Source organism: Hermetia illucens, chromosome 1 (assembly GCF_905115235.1).
Source record: "Hermetia illucens chromosome 1, iHerIll2.2.curated.20191125, whole genome shotgun sequence".
NCBI classification, from domain to species: Eukaryota; Metazoa; Arthropoda; class Insecta; order Diptera; family Stratiomyidae; genus Hermetia; species Hermetia illucens.
Genome location: NC_051849.1, coordinates 67,981,556 through 68,008,705, shown reverse-complemented (window position 1 = coordinate 68,008,705; position 27,150 = coordinate 67,981,556). Strand labels below are relative to the sequence as shown.

Sequence of the window (27,150 nt, the reverse complement as noted above, 5' to 3'; positions counted from 1 at the left end):
TACTTCCCGGTTTTCCAGTGCAAGACTGGCACCATGAGAATCATCGATTCGTTTACTCGTCACATCAATATGCCCAGTCTGTGCCTATTTAACAGCACGTTCGACAACAAGTTCCGCAAGATAACCTGTACAACCGGCTAGGTGCAATTTTTCTGGCATGTTGAGTCTCAGCAAACTATCGTAAAAAGCATTTCAGAGATCTACCTTTAGGATTGGCATGTGTGATATTCGCGACGTGATCTCCATTCTCCTTTATTCCCCCAGCGTCTCATAAAGTAGGAAGTGGTCTCTCAGATCTTCTTCTTTTTCTTCAACCTTTGTCCCGTTTACAAGCGGGGTCGGCTCGTCGTGATCGGTTTCGCCATTTGGCTCTATTGATGCCTGATCTGGGTGCAACCTCGAGGCTTTTAAATCCCCATCCAATATATCAAGCCACCGTTGTTTAGGCCTGGCTGGCCTGGTTTACCATCGAGTTCAATGTTCAGACCAATCTGGCAAGTGAATTCTCGTTAGCACGAATTACGTGACCATACCATCGAGGACGCCTCTCTCGCAATTTTCCATGATTGGTGCAACCCCACAACGATCGCGGATAACCTCATTTCGGATGTGATCAAAACGTGTCATACCACTAGTCTTTCAGATGATGCGTTAATATCCGCATTTGCTAGTATCCCTATTATAACTGACCACTTTATAGTATTTAAGGCATTTCTAACATGAAGCGTTACGAGGATACCCGTCGAAACTGACAGCTGTGTGCCTTGGTTCGATTAACAACACCCAAAACCTCCATGACGTATTCACTGCTGAATTCCCTGCTCTGAAATTAAATTGCCTTTAGGATAAGTCCCTGGCAATAGTTGTTCACTAATAGTTGTCACCGCTAAGTACCCTCCTAGGCAAGGGGCTGTCATTATCAGATTTACAAATGAATTCATGACAATATAATCTGCAGTCTCTCAACGCTCCGAAGTGTCCTCCAGTGTGGTTCTGATGGGTGATTTCAATGTCAAGGTAAGCTCAAATAACACTTTGCTGTGATAGGGGAACGTAGCGAAAATGGTGGGAGGTGTGTGACTCTCTGTAGTTTCCACCACCTTTCGATTGGCGACATATTCTTTGAGCACAGAGCCTGACTGACTGCTACTTGTAAGCTCCAAGCTTTTGCTAACGCCTGTCTTCGTCGTACCATCGGGGTGGTCTGTCTCATGACAGTCTCTGACGAAGAATTTTCTCATCTCAGGAGTAAGATACCTGCAGACGTTCGAATAAGAAGGCGGAAGCTTCAACGGATAGGTCAGACATTATGAAAGAGCGACAATTCCATTGTCGGCCATGCTATGCAATGGAATCCCCTATCCCAGAGTGGATGACGAGTTCTCCCTAAGAACACCTGGGACAGGACCGTGGAGGACAAAATTTGGAGGGAGCTGAAGCACATCTCAACGAACTAGCGGTGATGGTTGGTATGGTAGGTGTGGTTGGTGCACTGTGCTCCATTTTTGGCGGACAATGGCAACATATAAAGGAACTTTCGAATGCACCAACGATGGCAGGATCGACCAGGACTGTGCTGATCATATAACGATGATATGTTGTCTACGGAGAGATAAGTGGGTATTTATTTGATTGGAGAAGATGTAGAAATAACTTGCGTTTGAAGTCCTAAATAATCAGTTGGTTTATTTTCAGATTTAGGATTTTGATGATAAAAAGAGATTGAAGCGTTTTGAAAAATTTTGATTTACTACGAACTACTACAAACATAAAATCGGAAAAATCGAATTTAAATATTCATATGCTAATTGCTCGAAGAGGGAGGAAATCCACCACTCTTTTGAAACCTCTCGCTATTGCATGCTTATCAATAATCTATTTTGAGAAGCACTGCTTCCCGTAAAGCATTATCTTCATACATGAATCGAAAACATTATACAAGAATGCTTTTCAGCGTGTATCCTTTTTCATTTCCACTAATAACTCTCGATTTGGTACGTTCTTTCATTTCATTTCCAATGAGGCGCGCTCACAGAATACTACCACCACCACCACGGCCATCACCATGCCCTGCATAAAAGGATCCAAAGAATAGGAAAACATGAATTCATTCGTTTTTTCGTCCTTTCGACTAGCTCTCCTGTGCATGGATGTGTGCTTCATACGGAAAACGTCATATGCGCATGATGGTGTCTGGTAAACATACTCACTGTAAGCTTTACTACTTTATGCCCTCTTTATTCGGCATGTAACAGGACACCACGCCACGCGACGACGTACGACGACGTATTTCGTAATAGAAGTGTATCAGAAGGAGCATACGCTCGCAAATCGGAACGGTGAGTGTAGTAAAGTGAAAGTGATTATTAATGCACCCCTAAATTCACTGGCGGAATTTAATAAACTTCTCCCACGAGAGGGTGGGACTCACGATGGGGTGGTGGGGATGATGCATTGAGGATTGAGTAGAGGTTTGAACAGGGTGTTGTGTACATTTCAGTACTGAGATTTCTATTAGAAATCGTAAGAATTATTGAGACTTGGGGGTTGTTGGGCAGCTGAGTGCTGTATGTTGGGTGGAAATGGTCCGCCTCTCCCTGCGGGTAATCATCTTGCAGCTCATATTTTTGAACACGTCAATCGGTTTGTTTTATATGATCCATTTGAAATGGTAAAATGTTTACAAGTAGGGGTTGCGTGGGGGTTGTTTCCTCGGCCCCTTACTCTACACTAGAAATTAATAGTAGAGCTTCCGCCGGGAGCGATAAAAAGTAACAAAAATTTCACTATTGCAGGATGTACCCTATGAGTGAGGTACACTTATATGTTGGTGGTTAGGGTAGCTGGTATGAGATATGTACCCATTCTGAAACGGGATCGATAGTCGTTTCGTTAAGTACTTAAATGTTCGTTTTATGTATGTATTTATTTACGGAGCCAGAAATATGTAGAGACTTTGTTGCAGGTTTGTTATTTCCGTATTTGGAAATGCTGAAAATTATTTCTATTTTGGGAAATAATAGATTTTGACTGAATAAAGAAAGAAATGAGATTGATGTATCAATTGGAGAATGTTAATGAGGGATCGGGAAGAAACTAGTTTTCATCAACTGTTTTTCGAAACTAGCTAACGCTGTAAGATAGAATATCGTCTGCCACTATTGAGTGCTTTGAAGAAATGCCGGGGCATTTCAACTAGGCCAACAATCTTTCAATAATTTGTGATGAAAATAAGAACTGGACGCTTGGACAAAATACCTACGTTATTTAACAAGCTGAAGTGACGAACTTTAATGGTTGATGTCCGCCTTAGCAGCTAAGTGTAGCTTCAATAAAGTGCATTTGCTTGGTGTGGTTCCCTCATGCATATGTCACACGTGAAAGTTCGTGTCCATTCCGATGCGTGGGTCAGCACCAAGGTATAAATTTTGAGTTATCGACGGAATAAGGAAGAACGATATCGATTCCGTCCGATCACGAAACGCGATGTTAGAGCCGACACTGTGCTTACTCCCGAGTGAATAGTCCCGTCGGCTGTCCTGAGATCGATGCTAATCTCTCCCCCTTGTACCGACCGCCGTTAATAATTTTCCGCGGGAATTCCGAAACCCAAACAACTTACGGCTCCAGTATCTATCAGTTCTTGGACATATTCACCCAAGGCTGTGACATCCGGGCGGATATCATTACTGGGCCAAATTTTGAAAATGGCGGAGTAGTAAAGGCGACGGCAGCGCATAATTCGCCGCCAATACTGATGTAACCGAAGAGTAAAGTGTTTAGGCTCGCCACCTACTTGTAAAATACGCTCTTTGGCCGCATGATATCGTTGCAGCCTCACGTGCAACGACCTCTGAAGCATCGATTTCCTAGTAATAATAGGTGGTGAGGTCAATCCAGATAAGTTTTATCTAAAGTGCCAGACCATTTGAACACGGTAACTTTCTGAGTTACTGGTGGTCAAAGGGTAGTATAGGTCCCGGGGCGAAACGTGGATTGGTACCCACGATGGAGCATAAAACCTGGGAAATGCCTGCTGAACCAACACCAACAGCTCTACTACCAAACCCTATCTCCACCTCCACGTGGTGACCGCTGGGAGCTCTTTCTTGACGAAAAGCTGCAGACGGAGAAGGATGAAGGCGAGTCTCCCGCGCCTAAAAACGGGACAAATTGTACCAACTGGTCCTCCAGGTTGGGGGTTGGGTAGGGCTGACAACCCTACACGGAAAACAACCTGTTACGAAGCCACAACAGGAGCCTCGGATAGGACGGATGTTAAAACGACGGACCCGGCAACGACAAAGGAACAACGATTTGCGCATTTTCTCATGGAACGTGCGCTCCCTGTACAGAGATGAAGCTGATAAGCAGCTAGCCGATACCCTGTCCCAATATAGGGCTGATGTAACAGCGTTGCAAGAGATGCGATGGACAGGGACCGGTTTCCTGGAGAAGAGCCACTACACCATATATTATAGCGGCCATCCAGTAAACCATGTGCTCGGAGTAGGTTTCTTAGTCAGCCAAAAAATGAAACCTGCTGTTATCGGCTTTGAAAGTATAAGCGAACGGCTATGCACTCTGCGCTTGCGAGGCAAGTTTAGAAATATAAGCCTCATAAACGTTCACGCCCCTACAGAGGAGACTGCAGAGTCGGAGAAGGATACCTTCTACGAGGCAGTAGAAAGAGCCCTCGAAGCCTGTCCCAGATATGATATCAAAATCATACTTGGGGATTTTAACAGCCAAGTAGGGAAGGAGCCCGTATTCAGGCGATACGTTGGCTCCCATAGCTTACACGAAAAAACAAATGATAACGGACTGCGGACTATTCAATTAGCAGGGTCACACGAAATGGTTGTTGGAAGTACCTGGTTTGCGCGGAAAGCGGTCCACAAACATACGTGGGCCTCTCCAGACGGGACCACTTTCAACCAAATTGACCACGTGTTGATCGAACGCCGCCACCTCTCAGCCTTGATGAATGTCAGAACATATAGGGGGGCCAATATAGACTCGGATCACTATCTCGTTGGCATGGTGCTCCGAGCTCGAATAACAATACCACCTAGAATCCCCTCTGACAATCAGGTGAGAGTGAACACTGAAGCCATCCACAACACAACCCTCCGCGACACCTATAAGAGGGAAATGGATGCCGTAATAACCGCAGTCAATAGAGGACCTGGAGATGAAGCATCAACAAATGATCTTCACAACCACCTGAAGAACGTTATCATGGATACGGCCACAAATATACTTGGCCCCAGCCGCAAAAGGAGTCGGAACGGCTGGTTTGACGATGCATGTAAGCTAGCAACGGAACGGAAGAGTGCCGCATACCGAGTAATGTTGCATTCTCAAAGAACGCGGGCACGCGCAGAGACTTATCACGAACTCCGTCGAGCGGAGAAGCGACTTCACAGACGGAAAAAGGAAGCCTGGGAGAACCAACAAGTCTGTGAACTAGAAAAGTACAGGGAGCAACCGCACCAGGCGCGGAAGTTTTACCAACAAGTCAGCAGGATGAAGCCTTATACACCTCGATGCTCATCCTGCCGAGACAGAATGGGCATATTAGAGCGATGGGTTGAGTACTTTGATGAGCTACTGAACAACCAGAACATCGGCGAGTTGGAAGTCCCGCCAACTGAAGACGACGGACAAATACTGCCATCACCAAGTTTAGGAGAAACAGTCCGTGCAATTCATCGGCTAAAAAATCATAAGTCGCCAGGAGCCGATGGAATTACAGCCGAATTGGTTAAATATGGAGGCGACCAGTTACACCAAGTGGATCATCAACTTGTGCTCAAGGTATGGGACAGCGAATCAATGCCTGACGATTGGCAGCGAGGCATAATCTGTCTCATACATAAAAAGGGAGATATCAAACAGTGCAGCAATTATAGAGGCATCACGTTGCTGAGTACCATCTATAAGATATTCTCCACTATCTTGCTAGGCCGGATAGCCCCATACGCCCAGAACATCATTGGCCCATACCAAAGAGACTTCACTCCAGGCAAATCAGCAACAGATCAGATTTTCTCTCTGCGGCAAGCGATGGAAAAACTGTTGGAATATGGACAACAGTTGCACCATCTATTCATCGACTTTAAAGCCGCCTATGATAGCATAGCCAGGGTAAAACTGTACACGGCCATGAGAGAATTCGGTATCCCGACGAAATTAATAAGACTGACTAGGCTGACCCTGACCAATGTGCGAGGCCAGATAAAAGCAGCAGGATCACTCTCAAGACCATTCGACATCAACAACGGTCTACGACAAGGGGATGCGCTATCATGCGTCCTCTTTAACCTGGCCCTCGAGAAGGTGATCCGTGATGCTGAGGTGAATGCAAGAGGTACGATCCTCTTCAAGTCCACCCAACTACTGGCCTATGCTGACGATATCGACATCATGGGAAGAACCACCCGAGACGTTCAAACTGCCTTCATCCAGATCGAGCAGGCGGCGCGAGATCTTGGGCTGCACATCAATGAAGGCAAGACAAAATACATGGTGGCAACGTCAGCACCGAAGACGAATCAACCAACAACATCAAACCGCACTGGTCAAACACAAGCACGAACAAGAATAAGGATAGGAGAATACAACTTTGAGACCGTTGACAATTTCTCCTATCTAGGGTCGAAAATCACAACCGATAACAACTACGATGATGAAATCCGCGCACGGTTGTTGTCAGCCAACAGAGCCTACTTCAGCTTACAAAGACTGTTCCGCTCGAAACGTCTCACCATAGGGTCAAAGCTCTTACTGTACAACACTATGATCTTGCCAGTCCTCATGTATTCCCCGGAAACTTGGGTTCTTAGCAAGAAAAATTGCGAACTCTTGGCCGCGTTCGAGAGAAGAATCCTCCGAAGAATTTTTGGCCCCCTACATGAGGATGGACGATTCCGTAGCCTACACAATGACGAAATCTATGAGCGATACCATGACCGTCCGGTTGTGGATAAAATCCGGCTCAATAGGTTACGGTGGGCGGGTCACTTAATCCGTATGGATGAAGATGATCCCACCCGGAAAGTCTATAAGGGCAATATCTATGGTAGGAAAAGAAGACGAGGCAGACCCTGCCTAAGATGGAGCGATGGCGTGGGCCAGGACGCCAGACAGCTTTTAGGGATATCGAATTGGTGGACCTCGGCGCAAAACCGGGATGTCTGGAGTTCCTTATTAAGGCAGGCCTAGACCGGATACCGGTTGTTGCGCCGTTGATGATGATGTGGAAGGCGTGGTGCCTCACATGTCATTTTACCAAAATTCACACGTCCTTTCCGAAGCATCCGGATCCAGAAAAATAAACAAACAAGTCGGGAAACCAGTAGCTGGATACTTCAGGTATGAAAAGTTTTGTGTATTTCTTTTATAACAATATTTCAGTAGACATTTGTCTCAATGGTATCTAGCACGTAATATATCCATATCTTATGTGAGAATAATCACTTTCGCCTGATACTGACATTCAAAGTCTTGAATTTGAACAGAAGCGACAATTTTGACCATTTATAACTTTGTTAGTAATAGTGCAATTTTCACCAAACTTGGTTGAATCATGCTCTATGTTATAGCCTTTATTGCTTTATTGCTGTAATTTCGGAATTCTAGGATAAGCTTAGGGGCGTTTGTAGTCAATTACTGAATATTATCGTAATATACTATTATTAACTATATTTGAATAGATATCAGTATCGAGGGTATTTTGGAGTCTCCAACTACATTTCCAATAAATAATAAGACTGGCTTTGGAAAGTACTAAAATATACCTTTGATATGATACCCCACATGACTATATTTGGTGAAAAAAAATGAACACGCTCCTTTGCATGTATGGGACTCACCCCTTAAATTCAACGCAAAATGATGTAAATGAGCGTTCACAGTTGTCACCTTGCTGTCAATCGCTATAACCGTTTCGAAGAAAAATACGTGTGACCGACAGGCAGACAAAACACAACGATTTTAATAATTCTGTTTTACAAAAAATCTTAAAAAGGGAATTCGCACGACGTTATGGAATGAGCAACACGCGAGCTAAACCTGAAAATAAAAAAAAACATAAAAAAAGCGTGCGTGGAGCCTTAAAACTCCTGACCGGATGATCCACGTGAATTTTGGTATAATAACACCTGACGGATGGAAGTGCTCAAAGGACCCTCCCCCTCCCCCCTCTCCAAATTCTTAAGTTTTGGCTAGCATAGAAGCGTGTGTCGACGGAGCACTTCGATGGAGCTTCAAGATTTGCGGGTGGACCTTCACGGTCAATTTCGCTGTATTTTTAGATTTTTGGGATAGCTCCCCCCTCTTAGTCGTATCTGGCCAATCAGGCTGGTCATTTTGATCACCGCCAAATATCGTTTTGTCATGTCAAATACCGCCCAACGTGAAACCTAACATTTTCTAATTTCAGGCCCGAAATTTTCTAGGTTTTGGTTACTTGAATCAGTGGTAGGTAGCCTATCCCGGCTCTCAACTTCGTTTTGGTATGTCGTGTAGAAATACAATAGTTTCTCAACATTGCTTCCGGCTAACTGAGAGGGCAAGATGAATCTTTGATGGAGTATGGAAGCAGCCAGCTGATAAACGCTGTAGACGGAAGTTTTCCTGTGCATATGCTGCAGTAAGAGTTCTCTTCCTATTTTGAAATTCGCTTTATATTTCGTCTTACTTGGTTTTTTTGTCTTCCTTGGTTTTTTTGTCTTACTTGGTTCGTTTTTCGCGCAACAAACTCTGCCTTCCTTGCACGTAACCTGCGGGGCAATGGAGCTTCAATGATGGTGGTATGAAGCCACGAGGAGAGATCTTCTGGGTTGGGTTAATCCTTCTACGCAGGATGCGATAGAGACGGACGACGATGGGTTGAAAGATTGTTTCAACGGCAATTGTCTACACTTCGAGATTCGAACCCGAACACCTACATGGTGAGTCAGGCACATCAAAACCAAGCTGTCTCAACTCATGCGACATATTTAAATATCAGACGTGACGATGGACGATATGAACTTGACGATATGTGCGGATCCGAGAACCTGTACGAATATAACGATGAATCCGGACTCGATTATATGTAGGATATTTTTGACTCTGTCACTGACGATTCAATTCAGGGAAAATCATTTAATACCATGTAAGCGGATCCCGTTGACATAATTATGACATCCTGGGAGCTGGTTTTTGATGGCACACCAAGATCATTGGCCATCAACTAGCTCTTATTCCGCATGGAGACTTTGACTCACTTAACCCTACAGGGGGATTTCGGTCTGCTGTGTGCTCATACCGATTGAGAAACAGATTGGTACTGGGACTACTACGAATCTGTCATGGGGCTCTTCGCCAGCAGTTTAAGGATTCTCTAGATGATTGGGTCATTCTTCGACTGATGCGAGCCCGCACGCAAGGTTATGCGAGGATTTTGTGCGTTACTATAAAGCTGTGTGGTACTGGGACTACCATCAATCTGTCAGACGAATCGAGTGGATCTCCTTTCATGGGACTCTTTGCCAACAGTTTAAGGATTCTCTAGATGATTGGGTTATTCTTGAACTGATGCGAGCCCGCACGCAAATCTATGCGAGGATTTCGTTAGTTACTATAAAGCTATGCGTCCGTTAGCTAATAGACTAGAAAAGACAAATTGGTAGAGTTGCTACATTGTGGGCTGAGACCCTACGTACAGCGGTAATTGCTCTACATTTCGGCTAACATGGTTCACGAGCTGCCTAAGTTAGTGCAGCAGAGTATTACAGGATTATCTCTCAAGCAGGCTCTCTAATCAATTGCACAGCTGTTCTACTGAATTTGAAAAGGAAGTAGACATAAATTGCACCTCAGGGAATCTTCAGTCTAACATTCAGGATTGTGATTTAGGTTTGATTGGCTGGAATTTTCCGCAGGTTGGACAGTACGGCTGTGGACTCCATAACACGTGTAAGCCCTTATATCCAATCCATCGAGTTCCAGAGCCCAGCCCCAGTCATCGGGGGGTTCCTGTATCGGACGCACGACACTATGTGGATATTACTATGTCCTCCACAGCAACTCAGAAATATACCGTGTTGAAGTGGTCCGACACTTTACATAAAACTTACCCGGATTTGATCTCACCATCTATTTTTTTCTAAGAAATAAATGCTTTCGGTTCTGAGGCTGTGAAACGTGAAACTGCAACAAAACCAAGCGGCCAGAGAACGAATTTCTGGAGTAGCAGAGGTGGCGATGAAAAAGCCTAAGTCCACTAGCCTTCGTTTACGTCAGTATTGGCGGCGTATAATGCGCGACCGTCGTCTTTACTACTCTGCCGTTCTCACAAGTCGGTCCAGTAATGATATCCGCCCGTATACTGGCCCCGGGAAAGATGACTACAAGTACATTCACATGAAACTCGGTAAAATCGATAATCCAGAGAAGGTATATAGTAACCAAAGAGGCAGCACACAGAAGATTTGTATCCCGGGCATTGCTTGAATCTGTATGTTGGAAGACTAGGATTGCACATGTTCAATATTTTTCGATTACATGCACGTGAAAAATTTCCCACATTGACTCTGGTGTTAACGCGTTGTATGTGATGCAGTACATTGCTGTGCGGCCACATGTTTGCAAACCACTTAACGAAAACTGGGAATCAAGAAGACTGAATACATGAGGAGCAAATCAAGTGGCTACAGAGCACGGAATGTCATTGCGTATCCGTGCGGTAGCGGTAGCGACGAGGTACCTAACTGACCTAGGACATATGTTTTGGTGTGTTGCTTTGTCGATGGCGCTTAGATGACTTTCTTGGGTGTGTTCCCCCATCCCAAGTGATAAACCATAAATAGCTGCGCAATACCACATGCTCGCAGCAATTTGCTTGCCACCACGTGGGAGCAACCAATACACTGCATCACATACACAGCACTAATGCGGAATTTTTGCTGCGCATTTACCGTAGACGGTCAAACATTCTCAATGATTTTTCTCCATCATAAAATTTCGAACAATGCGCTGGTGGTTGAGTCTCCTGTGTTCAGTCTTATTGCTGGGGGCGCTATATGCGAAAACCGTCAGTTGAAACGGGGGTGTAAGAGGGTAGATGAGCTTAACAGGGAAATTATCACATCATGTGAGACCAACAGCAGAAGACACTTTTATTAGGAATACTCCAATCCAATATACAGAGAGATCTGGAAAGCTAAGAGGGATTCGTGGAAGAGATTCTGTGAGGAAATTTCCTTGAATGGTCTCTAGCTAAAAATCCAGTTAATCCCGTTATGATATTGGGCAGACCCGACGGAACATCGACAAAAACGGGAAATGGAACAAAGAAATCCGTCTGACAGCTTTCTTTCTAGCTTTTGAATTAAGAATGAGTGGCTAGGTCTAGTTAGAAGAAAAAGTTTTGGACAATTAGGCGAGTAGAGACAACTGAGAGCTCGTATTCATAATCGTGACATTGAATAAGGCCAAGCGGGTAATAAACCCATTTACTTGGTCGAAACAGAGCCTACACCATTCGCTTCCATTCAATTTTATAAGCTATGAAGGCAGTAGACCAGCGTTGTTAGGCTGACCTTTCTATAAAAACCTAGGCTCAAATTTATAAGCCGATAACTTCCTTCTCCCTCCATTTCGAAACGAGTTCGTTGAAAAACACGTAAAGGAGAAGCGGACATCTTCCCGCTTTGCTGAAGTGCTTAGTAATCGGGAGAACCTCGTGAGACGGCGCTACACTCTTCCACAAATTACATGTCGACCTATTTTTTCTAAATTTTTTAACTAATTTTGGTTTTCTGCGAAATTTTCTTACTGAAATACTTTACTATTACATAAAGCAAAATTATTTTATTATTACAGAAAATAATAAATATTTATTTGGATAGGGGAGGGGGAGGGGGGGAGGGTTTGTTGAATTGACCTTCACAAAATTACACGTATGCAATTGTTGATAGAATTATATTCCATTTACCTTTCAACAGGACAATGATACAATCAGTATCACAAGTGCTACTAACCATTGGTTGGAAGCTACTCAGTTTTCTCTTTTAGGTTGGCCAGGGTAGTTTTTGATCTGAATATTATTGAGAAGATGTGGACAATGTTTATTGAATGTATCTAATTATCCTCAAAACCAAACTATTTCAGAACTTAAAATCGGAATTTACTCGGGATGAGTTAGACTATAATTTTAGATAAGTAAATTGAGTTGCTACCCATTATTAAAATTGCCTTTGACTTTTTTTGTTAGTATTATAGAAATAAATGGTTGTTTTGGAACGTGGACGTAGAGTAGAGGCACATTGCAAACAAGAATTCTTTCGGAATAATTATATTGTTCTATTGAGCTAAACTTGTACAAAATGTCTGCAAGCACTTCATTTACATATTGCATTAAGCAAATTTCTTAAATAAAAGAAATTAGTATAACAGTTTACAGAAAATAAGGTGTACGTATAATATAATAAGGTCCGGTTATCCTAATCTTAATGGATGCAGCATCCGCTTTCGATAAGACTTTCTTTAGGCCAATGGTGTCAGCTATGCCAGGCATGGTGCAGAAGACACTATATGTAGGCTTGGAGAGACTATATGTAGACATGTAGATATTTGTTGCTAGAGGGCAGGCTGTCTCAAACACATTTATATGGCGAAACTGTATGCGCTTTCATATCCAGCAAATGTTCACAGGGGACGTCCTACCACCCCTTCTATTTTTAATGAGATGTCTTGTCTGACTTAGCACTTAGACCGTAGTGATCAGTTGTTCACAACACAGTATTTTAGATATACTAAATCCTGGTGCTCGTGCTCGTCTTTACTTATAGAGCACTAGTATGAAGACAAAAAGTAAAACAAAAGTCACCAAAATAACAAGCTCTCTTCGCTTCAAAGACCTGTCAGTCTTGGGTTTCGTGGTGAAAGGAGGGGCGGGGCTTGTAGCGTATAGACTTCACTTGAACGACTTTTAGGCGCCTACAATAAATAGACATAGCAGAATCACCAAAGGCAAGAATCGTGACATTGTGTCGGTAAAATCCTGCTTCGATTCCAAACTAAAGGCTATGATAGCTCGAATGAACTGGAATCATTGCAATGATGACCATCTGGGGAACTGCGTACTATGGTACACAGATAGAGCTACGTCGAAAAACGATATGGGGTTGGGATACATGGAGCGAAGTCAAGATAATACATTGCACCCCCCAACAACAAATTACTGTTTTTTAGTTGGAAGCATATACAATAAACCGTTGTCTTAGGAAGGATCTACGCAAGGAATGAGAAGTTGCTAAAATCCATATTCTCACGGACTATCAGGCGACACTAAAAGGCGTCGTATCGCAACAAACCAGATTCAGATGGTATGGGAATACCACCAAATTCTCAAAACCATGGCTGCCAAAAACAAGGTAATATTGAATTGAGTAGAGGGGCACAAAGATATTGAAGGCAATAAGAGGGCGAAGGAACGGACGTAAAATAACTCCTCCAGAAATCACAAATCACTTCATCGCCGTATATACCGCTTGCAATTGCGCCACAAGAAAAGCGAGAATGGCTTGTGAGCGGTATCAAATCAATGCTGTACAGTTTGTAGAACGAATATGTACGACCTTCGAATCGGTGACTCGATATAAGTAAATAAATTAATTTTTAATATAAAGAATACAATTATTATTATTCTGTTAAGGGAAAGTCGCACCGCGTCCTTGAAGAACTATTGTGCCGCTTTTACTGGTTATAGTGTACCTATTGATCATAGTATCTCAAGCAGGCCTGTAACCGTTAGTATGTTCCCTACTTCCAGATCTTTCAGCTTTGCATCTGGTATTAAGTGTTCTCCCAGATGTGTCGACCTACTTTGCATAAGTGCCGGACACTGTCGCAGGACGTGTATAGAGGTTTCGTCCTCCTCCTCACAAAACCTGCAGGCAGTGTCCGTATATATCCCTAGCTTCCCTAGGTAACAGTTCAGCCGACAATGACCAGTGAGAATTCCCACTATGATTCGGCGGTTCTTTTTGGTGAGGTTTAAGCAATCCTTTGTGCGCATGGGTTTCTATCCCCCAATAAGCACCCTGGACTGCTCCATCCCTGGTAGGCCCGCCCAGTATAGTTCCCTCAACCGTTCCTTTTCATTTCTTAAATTCATAGCCATGAAACCGTTTCCGATTCCACAGAAGGGTTCTGGCCCGTGTAAAGCCGTCCCTGCTCCCTTCTTAGCTAGTTCGTCCGCTGCCTCGTTGCCTTCCAACCCAGCATGGCCTGGAACCCAAAGTATCCAAACCTTGTTGGACGAGCCGAGTGTATTCAGTCTCTCAAGGCATTCCCATACCAGTTTAGAGTTCACCTGGTTGGCCTTGATCGCTGCTTGGCTATCGGTGAGAATAGCTATGTTCTGCCCCCTGTAGTTCCTTTGCAGATTAAAGGAGGCACATTTATCTATGGCGTATATTTTCGCCTGGAATATGCTAGTGTACTTGCCCATTGGGTCAAAGTACATTTTCCTTGGACCAATGACACCGGCACCCGCTGCCTCTGCTGTGAGGGATCCGTCGGCGTACCAAGTAATCAGTTGCTGGTTGAAGCCGTATGTCGCAGCCACGCTCTCCCAGTTTGCCTTGTTACTCAAACGTGTTTCAAACTTCTTATCGAAGTGAAACTCGTTGTCATTTTATCCCTCGGTATCAGTAATTCGGGATACCGCCTAGAAAGAATATCAATCTTCCTTCGATTTAGGCAGCTCCCCGCCTCACTTATACTACCGGCCATCCTAAATATTGATCTCCTTGCCTGCATCTGTATGTGCAGATGGAGAGGGGTTAATCCCAGAAGGACCTCCAGGGATGCCGTTGGGCATGTCCTCATTACCCCACTGATACACACGCAAGCCAGCCTTTGGAGCTTATGTAATTCCCTGGCTTGTGTGCTGAGTTGGGTTCTTTCTGCCCAGATTACTGCTCCATAGGTAATCACTGACCTTACTATTGCAGTATATATCCAAAGTAGTATCTTCGGGCTGCAACCCCATTTTGTTCCTGCTATGGATCTGCAAGTCATCAGAGCCCTCGTGGCTTTCTGACAAGTGTTTCCGACATGTGTCTTCCAGGGTAATTTTTGGTCTAGCGTAATTCCCAAATATTTGACCACTGTTTCTCCTTTCACCTCCATATCATGTAATGTTATGGCTCTCAGGTGATCCAGCTTACGCCTCCTAGTGAATGGTACTATGGTGGTTTTGGTTGGGTTGATCCGCAGTCCCACCTTCCTGCACCAGGCACTAAAGAACACAAACTTGAAACTTTAAACGCGATTATCTTAGAATAGTGTTCTTGTGAAAGTACATTCGCTGTGGACACGATTAGTAAAAAAATCATTAGTGCAACAAAAGTCAAATTTTTATCAATTATTTATTATGATAATAGTTAGACCCTGAATGAACCATTTTAATAAAAAAAAAAAATTTTAAATAAAAAGTGTGCTTAAACAGTCATGCTTGCGGCAGTACATGCAATGGAGATTGCAGTTACCCCGTTGCTCTTGCTGAGATATGAAAATACAATAAAAAAACCATCGCCCGCATAGGAGTTTAGTCGAAATTGAAAGTGGGTTTAAACTCCGGACACTGTTCCACAATCACCCGAAACGGGAGAATGTCCAAAGTCCAGAGCAGAGACTAGCAGGCAGCTCGCAAATGGCCTTCCAATTATTACACTCGAAACTGAGGACCTTCTTCGGAATCTCAACGATCATCCAACAGATTCCCCACCTTATTTTCAGGAACGACGGAAATCACTTCTACAGTGCAATCTAACAAAACTTTCAAAGACCGTTTTTGAAAAAAACTGTTTGATTTAAATGATCGGCATTTTAAATTTCAACTAAATTCAAACGTACTGAAAAGTTCGTGCCATGTGTGACGTCACAAGCCAAGTCAAGAAAGTTTAGTGTCAAAGTTAATTTTGGCGGTGAAATATCAAGGAAGCCGACCTCATGTTTCATTGCAGTCAGGTTTATATTGAGAGGATCGCTTCAATGTTAGTTAATATTTTATAATCTTAATAAAACTGGATTTTTGGCGACCGATCCCCATGAAACAGACACAATCACTGTCAGTGGCAGTGACCTACTCAGAACTGAGCGATTTAAATATCTCGGGTCAATGCTATCAGCCAATGGAGAACTGCGTTATGAAATTACTTCACGCATTAACGCAATCTGGATGAAGTGGCGTTCCGCAACTGGTGTTCTTTGTGATCGACGTATCAACGAACGTCTCAAATCTAAAATTTACCGCAATGTTGTCCGTCCTATCGCCGTCTATGGTTCTGAGTGTTGGCCGATTATAAAAGACAATGAACGGCGTCGTGCAATAATGGAGACGAAGATGTTGCGTTGGACTAATGGCGTGACACGTTTTCACCACATCCGAAATGAGAATCTCCGCGATCAATATGGGGTTGCACTGATCGTGGAAAAACTGCGAGAGAGGCGTCTTCGCTTGTATGGTCACGTAATTCGCGCTAATGAGAATTCATTTGCCAAGATTGGTCTAAACATTGAAGTCGATAGTAAACGATCAAAAGGCCGTCCGAAACAATAGTGGCTTTATACGCTGGATGGAGATTTAAAAGCCTCGAGATTGCATCCATATCAGGCATTTGATAAGGGCAAATTGCGAAACCGATCACGACGAGCCGATCCCGCTTGTGAACGGGACAAAGGCTGACGACAAAGAAGAAGATGTTCGAATTTTGTGTCACAATTATTCATTTCTAAAGTTTTGTTTGGTCTGTCTGCCTGTATTTTTTTAATGATAGGTGGAAAGCTTCAAAAGCTACTGCTAACTTCTGCCACATTATGGGACTTTTACTCACTAAAACCACCGCCTCCTTCATCTACTCTCCATATGGTATTGCCATATGGTATTACGTCGCTGGACTGTATCTGTTATTCGTGATGGTGACCCTCTCCCCCTCTATCATCCTTCTAAACTCCCCATGGCGTAGTATTCCGTGCATATTCTTTATTGCTTGTTCGCCGCTTTCCGCACCCAAATTGAACATATTCTCTATGATGTTTTCCACTGATAAGTGGATATTGGCTACACTTCCATTTCCATTCTGTATGATGCACCTTGGGCAGCGGAAAAGTACATACTCCGCATCCTCCGTTACAAACCCGCAAAACTGGTAGTTCGAAGTCTCTTCCACTGCAGTAAAGATACCCTCTTTTAAGCGTGCCGTAAAAGCTTGTGCGAAAGTTTATGATACTATCTCTACTGCCAATTTGATAGCTAGGTTTAATATGACATTTAAGCCTTGTTGACTTTGATGTTCTTATAATAATCGTTGGCGCAACAATCCAATTGGATCAAGGCTTTGAAGTATGTTAGAGCACTTCATTCGAGACGGTACACTACAGGATTACAGTACCCTGTAGGAGGCATAGTGGTCAGCATTGCGCTCGCCCGAGATTATTACCCTGATTTGACTCAGGTACTCATTCACAGCTGATTCGACTGGTATCCGACATCAAATCACGATACAAATTCCACTGCCACCAGTGGGATTTGAACCACGACCGCACGACAGTACGACAGTCTTGTGCTCTAACCACTCAGCTTGCCGGACATACTTGATGTTCTTTGCGGCTTCCAACACCTCTTCGTCGCTTATCTCGGGTACTTTTTTGATTCTACTTCTTTGATTTGAACGTCATCATTAATATTTTGAGGGAATAGGACGTTAAATATGTCGTTCAGGACTTAGGACATGTAGTCGGTGGGCAGCGTTTTCCTTTGATTGATGTCATAACTATCTTGTATGCGCTACCCCAAGGGTCAAAGTCAGCTTCAACTGCAGAGTTGATTGAAATTCATGGTTTTACTGCTTCCTATAGCGAACTGGAGTTTTTTCTGGTAACCTTGTATATTTGTTCTGTCTGTCCTCATATTCTGGTCTCCTTCTGCGGCGTTGACATTGACTTCTCGCATTTATGCACTCTTTGTGATATTCATTGATTTCAGCATTTCACCAGAAATTTGTTCTTCGCTTCAGAACTCCCGTTCGCCGCGGAATGGAAGCATTACAAGCCAACCGCCTTCGTTCCAGAGTCTATGCAGCCATATCCATTGCATTTACTGACGAACTTATACTTTGCTACAATGATTCCGAAAATGTTTCTTCATCGAGCTTTTTGGAAGTCCATCCTATGTGTGGAGTTTTACGTTGCTTTGGTCTAATGTTGCACCCCATCTGAAAGACAATCGCTTGATGGTCGCTATGTGTGTAATGTTCGGTAACATGTCATTGCAGATACTTAGCTAGGGTATTACTGAAGAATGTTACGTCTACTTTAGAACCCATTCCTCCTCTTCGCAATGTGCTTGATCCTCCGGTGTTCTCCAAAATGATCTTCAAGCACGAGAAACCTTCAAGAAGTATGCGCCCTCTTGTGTTTGTTTTGCGGTTGCCTTATTCATCAGCCCAAGCATTGAAATCACCCGCTATAATTTTCCGATGATGCGATTCTGCATCTTGGACCAATCTTTCGATCAACGATTGGTACTCATCTCGTGTGAGGCCTGGCGCAGCGTAGCATCTATAGTTATATATCCCCGCTATCTTAGCTCGAGTAAATTCATTTTCCGCATTCCCATTTGTTCCCTTTATAGAATGATTTCCACAAGCCCAAATTGCAACTTTTCCACTCTTGTCGCCTGTCCATACATCAAATTGCAGGATCTTATGCTGTTCACGAACAATCTCAACGTCGTTCTTGTCTTCGTATATACTCTAGTTAAGCAAAATCTGTGCCGCTTGGCAAAGGTTAAGGTTAAGTTGCATGAACTCCATTTCAGCACTGTATATAGCGCCTTGACGCTCCCTGTGACATGACCACAGTCATTACTATTGGAGCTTCTACATAGGGGACAGTTGGGCTTCTCTTCGCAATCTTTGGCAAAATATCCTACCCCTCCGCACTTTCGACGTAGGTCAGATCTAGAGATGTAAGCTGGCACTTGTCGGAAGTCTAGATATTTGAAGCATTTTCTTACTGGTATTTGCTCGCGGAGGCGACAAACAACCCAACCGACTCGGAGATAGCGCTGCTTCAGACGATAAGTTTAACGTCCCAATTTGAGTATATCCATAAGTTTCCCTCACCCTTATAATATTTCTTCGCTGACAGATTGTAAACCCAGTTGCAACCGTAGAGATTCGCATAACTCAGCGTTGGTAGTAATCTCCTCCAGATCCTTACACTCGATCGTAGCAAGGTTTCTACTTACATTTACATTTGCCTGTTCATTGTCTCGGTTTTTTTGTGGAAATCATCCGTCTTATTTTCATTGCGTTTGAGTACCAGCAATGATTCGCATTTCTGCATTCGCCTGATATGCGTTACGTTCTTCCCTATATCTTTCAGAGAAGAAACCGCTTTTACTGTGCATAAAATCACCGAAGAGGTGGGTTCGCTGTTGCTGGTAATAATGGATTCAACCCTCATCCAAGTTGATTTCTCTATAATCTTGTCAGTTTCACTGCGATGATGACTAGTCTTTCTTGAGGTGACTTCCCTGAGAGTTTTTAGGCGCTCTGCTCTTCTTTCTCTTCGCCTGTCTGTCCGTCCGTCTGCCTGTCGTATTATGTATTTTGTATTATCTCAGTAACGGTTACTCCTATTGATACGAAATTTGGTAGAAAGGTGGGACCTGTGAATGAGTAACGTAATTCCACATTGAGCTTAAAGGGCGGCGTTGCATACATGCAAAATGAGGGTGTAATATTGTCATTCACCGAGTATATCCAAGTAGGAAATCAAATTAAAGGTCTCGATTAGTGCTTTCCAAAGAGCCGGCATTAGTTTTGATATTGGCTGCAAGGAGAAAGACTGCAGGGGTGCCAAACGGGTCAGTTACTTGAAGAACCCGTTCTCAGAAACTATTCAAATGTTTGAAAATAAATATGGTAGCGCATGCACATGGCATCTACGCCTCAAAATATTGCAGTAATATAGGCTATACTACAGGGTATGAATTCGCACCATTCCTAATGGAACTATTATAATCAAAGTTGTCGCTTTTGTGAGCATCCTAAGACTTTAAATGTTAGTGTCAAAAAAAGGGTCTGACAAACTAAATACATAAACATTATGAGATAGGTCAAAATGAGACAAATGCCTGTTGAAATATGCTTATCTAAGTAATGCACAAAACCTTTCACACCTGAAGCGTTCAGTTTCTATTTTCCCGACTTGTTCTTGTTTCAGTTGAAGCCCTACAGCTGCGAAATTGCAAAGGAAAAGTATCTAGGTAAGCATTTTGCAGGAGATAAATGAGCCTAATGACTATCAAATAATGGTCACTTTCAATGTCAGTGTAAATATCAGAATTCCTCTGATTACCCAAATTCAGAACACAACTGAGTGGCCTGGGGAGATGTTCGTTGTAGGTCAAATGAAACGCAGCTAACCTCGCGCTCGAACAGCGCGCCGGCAATAACGATTTGATAAGAGAAGCAGACATCTTCAAATTGTTTACTATTATTATTATGGTGCTGTCAGCATCTAATATGGCTATGATGTGGAATCAACTGCAACACTAGAGTTCATGAATTTTTAAGGTACCAAGCCATGCCTGTATTTAATAATAAAAAACGCGAACCCTACGCGGTTGCTTGTTATACTTATGGAAGAGAAAACTATCTCGCCCAGGGAGCCAGACTTCAAGTTTGTCATATAAATACAAGAATCAAATTACCTATTTCCAAACATCCAGTTACCTATTATAATGTTCAAATATTCCAGCAATTTCACTACATTTATGAACCAAACATGCGTAGATATCGAATTGTCTCACCTGTCCGCGTATTACCTGAAAGTTGATGGTCGCTGTCACGGCCCGCATTGATTCTGCGTAATTCCTTAAAACACTATCAGTTTGTATACAAACATTCTTCCATTCAAACAATTGCTCCAACTTTATAAGACATCTTTCACAAATCTTCTTCGGTAGAAAGTCGTCCTTTGTGATCTGTAATGAAGAAACGAATATTGGTAAAATAATTTTAATAGCTCAAAGGTGATAAAGAAGTCTGATAAAATATGGAAATCTCGATGATATTTAGAAAAGCAACTGACTGAAATACATTTCGCACATCCGGTCTAAACCGGCAAACGGGGAGGTTGAAAAAAAATAAGGACACTGAGAAGGGCTTGTTCCCGAAATAGAGAATTTGTGCAATATTCATAATATATTTTGGCCGACAGAGGAACTTTTCTTCTTAGGACGGAAGCCTCTTGGGGCAGGATGTCTCTCTCATCTGTGTTATGGCTCCTGGTACTGAACACCTTGCTGTAGGTTGTAGATGACACAAACGTTTCTGTGCAAGCATTTGCGAGCGACCTAACCGTTTGGATGCAACAGTGAACAGTGAAGCCTGGAACGTTAGCTGAAGCAGCTACACGTTACCCGGGGTTATCAGGGGTGGAAATCCAGCTGATACAATCCAAGTTAAGGTGAAAGCGTAATTTCCAGAAACATTACCATAAATGCTGCAAATTGTTGTAGGACCATTATATGTGTAAGAGGGACCTGCGGGCTTTCACTGCAGCGGGTTCCCTGCAACTTTGCTAATAGTAGGAAGTTGCAGGCACAGTCCAAAGGCAAGATTATTTAAGTATTACTAGAGCAATGAGTATTATGCTGACTGCGACAGTCGAAGCTATCCTAAAACTAACCGCCTCTCATTTAAGGGGAAGGGAAAGCTGCTAGCGGTAAATATAGGCTTGATACAATTGGTGCGTAAGAAGGTGACCAATTATACGGTCATGCGTCCATCTGGAGATACCTTGGCAAACATCAAGTGGCTCTGCCTGCTGATCATATTTTTTCCAGATTTATGTTTGCGAAAACATACTCTGTTGTAATCACCAGAAGGGAACATTGATCGAGAAATGGCCACGAGCCTTTGACGAATTACAAACTTAATAATCTCAATCGATGGGTCAGTCATGGAAGAGGCTCAATGGTGTTCTCGAAAAACCAAAGTATGGAACAGACTCGATATTCAAAAAAATTATGACTATGTTCCGGGTGGAATAATATGACATTTTATGGGGAGTAAAAAATGTTTGCACCCAAAAGAGCGCGTGCACACCATTCAAATCTGTACTGATAGTCAGATAGCGTTATCAGCATTAAATACTATCAAGCCAATTAGTGTTGAGCTGTCGCCAGTTGCTAGTAAAACTAAGTCGAGTCTGGCTTGATAATAGTGACACCAAAGCCAACATTTGAAGTTAGATCACCCACTGTCAAATCTACTCTGAAGTTCTTATCAGTGGGTCGAAATCTGCTGTTCCTTAAGAAGACAGACTTGCAAATCCTTGTAGGGATTTTAACGATAAATAGCTTCTTATATAATATATACCACTTAAAAGAAATTAAAGCCGTGAAGAGGAGGAGACAAGCAAACTACACTAACTAACTCCGGCTACCCTATATACCGAAGCAAGGTCGTTCTAGTAACCTTTAATACTTTCGATTTAGTGTACATTAAATCAGGGCCCAGGGTGAAAATTATGCTGACCCCACTGTTACCCCTTTTCTTCATTGAAATTTCTATTCCGAGCACTTGAGATTGCTCCAGGTCCCTCCCTTCTCTCTCAGGCCTGCAAATACCATACATATAAAATCGCATTTTGTGATTTCTTTTCTCGTAATATTCTTAAATGTGCTGCTGTACAAAATAACTACGAAAGTAGTGCAGAAGTTGTCAGGTTCATTGTTTGTCGTTTAAGAGAACACACGTCACTAAGAAGGTGCTTTAAATGTCTAATGTATGGATACTTTCGCGAAGGCACGCACAAACAACTTTGAGAAGTCCGATCGGCGCGGGTGTAGAGATATTGCTTAAGACTGGATACCAGGTATATTGCGAGAACTGGAAAATGCCCGAAAGTTAGAAAGCCATCCACTACAATAATGAAGCTAATTCAAACCGACATTAATTGTTCTATGGTTGTTAAAAATTTGTGGACACATTCTACGAACTTGAGGGTATGTTTCAACGCCAGATTCTACCGTAAACCTATCGGCAACGGAGCCTAACAAACGAAGCAACTTCACGAAGGCAGCTATCTACGAGGATGCACATTCCTCCAGAACTATTGGTAGAACAGTGAACTTTTCTAAGTGTAATTGCGTGGTATTTCTAGCGATGAAACGGTTTGAAATAATTAAGACTTGCTTTTTTTCCCGTGAATCAAGCAGGATTTCTCAAAAACTGCGGAACTACTGATGCAATACACGCTGCGCGGTTACTCATAGAGAAACACCGTGAGAAGCATCGCCCTCTTTACATTGCATTTCTGGATCTAGAGAACGCGTTTGACCGTGTGCCACACGAACTCATCTAGTATGCTTTACGACAATACAGAAGAACTCGTGCACTGGGTTAAATTGTTATACCACGATCCGGAAAGTAAAGTTCGAAGTATGGCGGGTGTATCAAAACTGCTTCGTGTCTCTGTTGGTGTTCAACAAGGAAGTGACCTCTCACCACTCCTCTTTGTTCTTGTTATGGAGGCCGTCACACGGGATATCCAACGTCCAGCGCCTTACACACTGTTTTATGCAGATGATGTTTTCCTAGCATCTGCTAGCAAAAATTATCTGGAGCAATTTGTCCAAAAATGGAATGATCGCATCATGCAACACGGTCTCAGATTGACTCTAAACAGAACTGAATCTTTGACGACCGATCCCCATGAATCACTGTCAGCGATAGTGATCTGCCCAGAACTAAGCGATTTAAATACCTCGGATCAACGCTATCAGCCAATGAAGAACTGCGTTATGAAGTTGCCTCACGCATTAACGCAACCTGGATGAAGTGGCGTTCCACAACTGGTGTTCTTTGTTATCGACGTATCAACGAACGTCTCAAATTTAAAATTTACCGCAATGTTGTCCGTCCTGTTTCTCTCTATGGTTCTGAGTGTTGGCCAACTATAAAAGACAATGAACGGCGTCTTGCGGTAATGGAGACGAAGATGCTACGTTGGACTAATGGCGTCACATCCGAAATGAGGATATCCGCGATCGTTATGGGGTTGCACCGATCGTGGAAAAGTTGCGAGAGAGACGTGCTAACGAGTGGTTTCCGAAATATCGGTATTTGCAAGACCAATAAATAACACTAGCGAATAAAAAAAGCAAGTCTTAATTATTTCAAACAGTGAACTTGACCTTTGATGGTCTTGTCAGCAAACCACATGAGTGTCCTGGAAAGCAACAGGCAGGGGCGATGAATAAGCAGAAAACAAATTGGAAACTGGAACCTCCATGCTTCAAGTATGAAAGGTTTTATTGATTTGCTATGTAACAATAATTGAGTGTTCGATGCCCCAGTTATATAAAATTCGTAGCATACACTTACTTAATAGGTAAATACTATTTACTTTAATGTAATACTGACATTCTTTGTACATAAGATTCTTAGGGTGCAGCGCATTTCCATGAAACTAATAACTTTGACCTACCATTACTTTTTTAATATTAGTACGATCTCCACCAAACTTTTCGGCATAATCTATATTACTGCAATTTTGTAATCCTAGGATGAACTTAAGAAGGATTTCCAGTAAATTTTTAAAATGCGGTCTTTGAAGTTAAATAATCTCTTTCTAAACTTATGTCTAAACTAAAAGTTGCCTCAGAATATAATCACATCGGCATATTCAATGAAAAAATGTTATACCCCTCTTTTGCTTGTACGGATATCCCTTTTAAGCTTAATATAGGATGATGTCACCCATTGCATGCATATGGGTTCGAAAATCCAACTTGTCCACCAAATTTCACTTGAATAGGTACACCGGTTTTCGAGAAAAGTTCGTGTGACAGACGAGCAAACATAAAACCGATTTTAATAAGGTTTTGTTTTCCGACTCTCAGCGAGGCAAAAGAAAATATTTTAAGAAAATTTCCTTAGAAGCACACGCAAAGCCGTGAGAGAACGCCTATAGAGTTATGATCGGACAACATATTATCCATCTCTGGAGATGACGTGCGATTATCTCTTGCTGAAAGTATCTAAGAGTGTTATGATGCTAGGTTTTTCCAATTTTCCAATTCCTACAGGAATCAGAGACGAGCTGCTAAAAATATGTAGTTAGCCCACAGTCAAATCTAAAAATGAATTATTCAAAGCATTTTCGAAACCATAGGGGAAAATTTGGAACAGATAATTTACAATTGTTTACTCCTGGTCATTGAGTGTCTAAGAGATCTATCAAACTGGAAGCATCGTTACTGTCATGATGTCTCCAGATGTCCCTGAAGTCTTTGTCCTTGACCCGTTACTACCATGTGTCATATACAATTATTCGCAAGGTACGGGAAAAAGTCGCGATGGTGAATTACGCCGGCAACATAGAACTACTTGTAGTTATAAAACATCTGGACGATTCTGAATTATACTTATACAAAACAATCAAACGAATAAAGGGTTGACTATTACGGAAAAAAGTCTTGCCTTTCAACGGTCATATTTCAGTCAATTTTATTCGGAGTGATTTGAAATTTTAAGGATGTATTCTCAGATAGTTATAGAAAAAATGCAAAAAAATCGTTTTTTTTTTTCAAAGTCACAAGTGGGGTTAAACTACCTGTGTACCAATGTCACAAAAATCAGATGGATATCGAGGAGAATTTCTTCTAGAACCGAAGGAAATAATGGACGAAAAGACGCTGGCTTTGGTAGATAGTTTCTTAGGAAAGGAGGTCACCGCGAGACAATTTACTCCCGATATAGCTCTGGAGTACAGAGGCCTCGATACCATTATAACGAATGACATGGGGGGGGGGTTGGTCCGTCAATTTTAAATTTGGGACGGGATTGTCGACTGAATAAAAAACTTGCGAAAAGCATACTTCGGCATGCAAAGGGCAACCATCAACTTGCCAACTATATGGGCAAACAGGTAGGTACACCCATTCGAGGAAATAACCACAACAAATGGCACTGGATTGGTTGGAACCAAAGTTAACGTGGACAAGGCAGTGGAATTCAAGGATGCTTAATCTGGAAATGATATTCAAGGAAATTTCCGCGTCGCAATGTAGTTTATAATGGCGCCTTTCCCTATGTCAAGAAAAAATGCCCACAGACAACCGAAATTTTAGCGCAATACCTAAGTTAGGCAACCCCAGGTTGCACATCATCATCGGATAAGCTGAAAGGACAGGTTAAGTACGCAGTTTTGCTAGGGAAATATTACAACTATGTCAGAAGACGAGTTTACCATTGCCTGCGCAAAATTAGGAGCCTACAAAGCTCCCGGACTAGACTACCTAACAGCTGCTTATTTATTTTATTGCTTTAGATCTTAAAACAGGAAGGAGGTACCTCAGAGTAACGGTATAGATTTTGTGCTGCCCAGTAAACAATAAAGGCCAATTTGGCAAAAGAAGCAAATCCAGGCATAAGGTGGCAGTGCGGTGCGAAAAACTACTGTGCTATCATCGCCCTTGATGTGAAAAACGCTTTCAGTTTTGTGCGCGTCCCTCAACCAGCGTGATGTACCACAGCAACTCATTGAGAATTATTTCTTAGACAGGTGCTCCTATGACACTGACATAGGCCCAGTTGAATATTTCTTAACTGCTTTTCTCAAGGATGGGGTTTGGAGCCATTATTCTAAAATGTGGTGCATCACCATAATCTATGGATCAAACTTCCGCGACAAGCTATGCTTCTTGGTTATACCGACAACATCACGATTGAAGAGGCAGACAAGGATCTTGACGTCTAAACACGTTAAGAGTTACTGGCGCATTACGAATAAACTGAGACGAATTTAACATTCGTGATTGTCAGGATGATTCCCAATGATATTTTGGCTGAAAAGATGCGAAAATTGCAGGATTGGAAATTTCTCGGGAACTATGATACTGAAGAGCGGTAGCGGCGGGATAAAACGCGAGTTACTGAGTCGTGGCAGACTCCCCGGGATAATATTCACAAAGGGAAGTGGGCAAACAGGCGAATTCCAAATATTGAGCTTTGGATTACGTCCAGTCGTGAAGGTGTCCATTATCAATTGATAGAGTTTCTGATCGGG

The 27,150-nt window shown here is 42.6% G+C and overlaps 1 protein-coding gene across 4 annotated transcripts in view; it reads right to left on the bottom strand.

Annotated features, from left to right (window-relative positions):
- LOC119646791 (early growth response protein 1-B) overlaps positions 1-27,150 on the bottom strand; it is a 74,694-nt gene that overhangs the window by 45,671 nt on the left and 1,873 nt on the right. For 3 of the 4 annotated variants that reach the window (XM_038047378.1, XM_038047376.1, XM_038047375.1), the window contains one exon: positions 20,882-21,055. In XM_038047378.1, coding sequence (XP_037903306.1) covers positions 20,882-21,055 — 174 coding nt within the window. The remainder of the gene's footprint in view (positions 1-20,881; positions 21,056-27,150) is intronic. The other variant, XM_038047377.1, reaches the window with a different exon arrangement.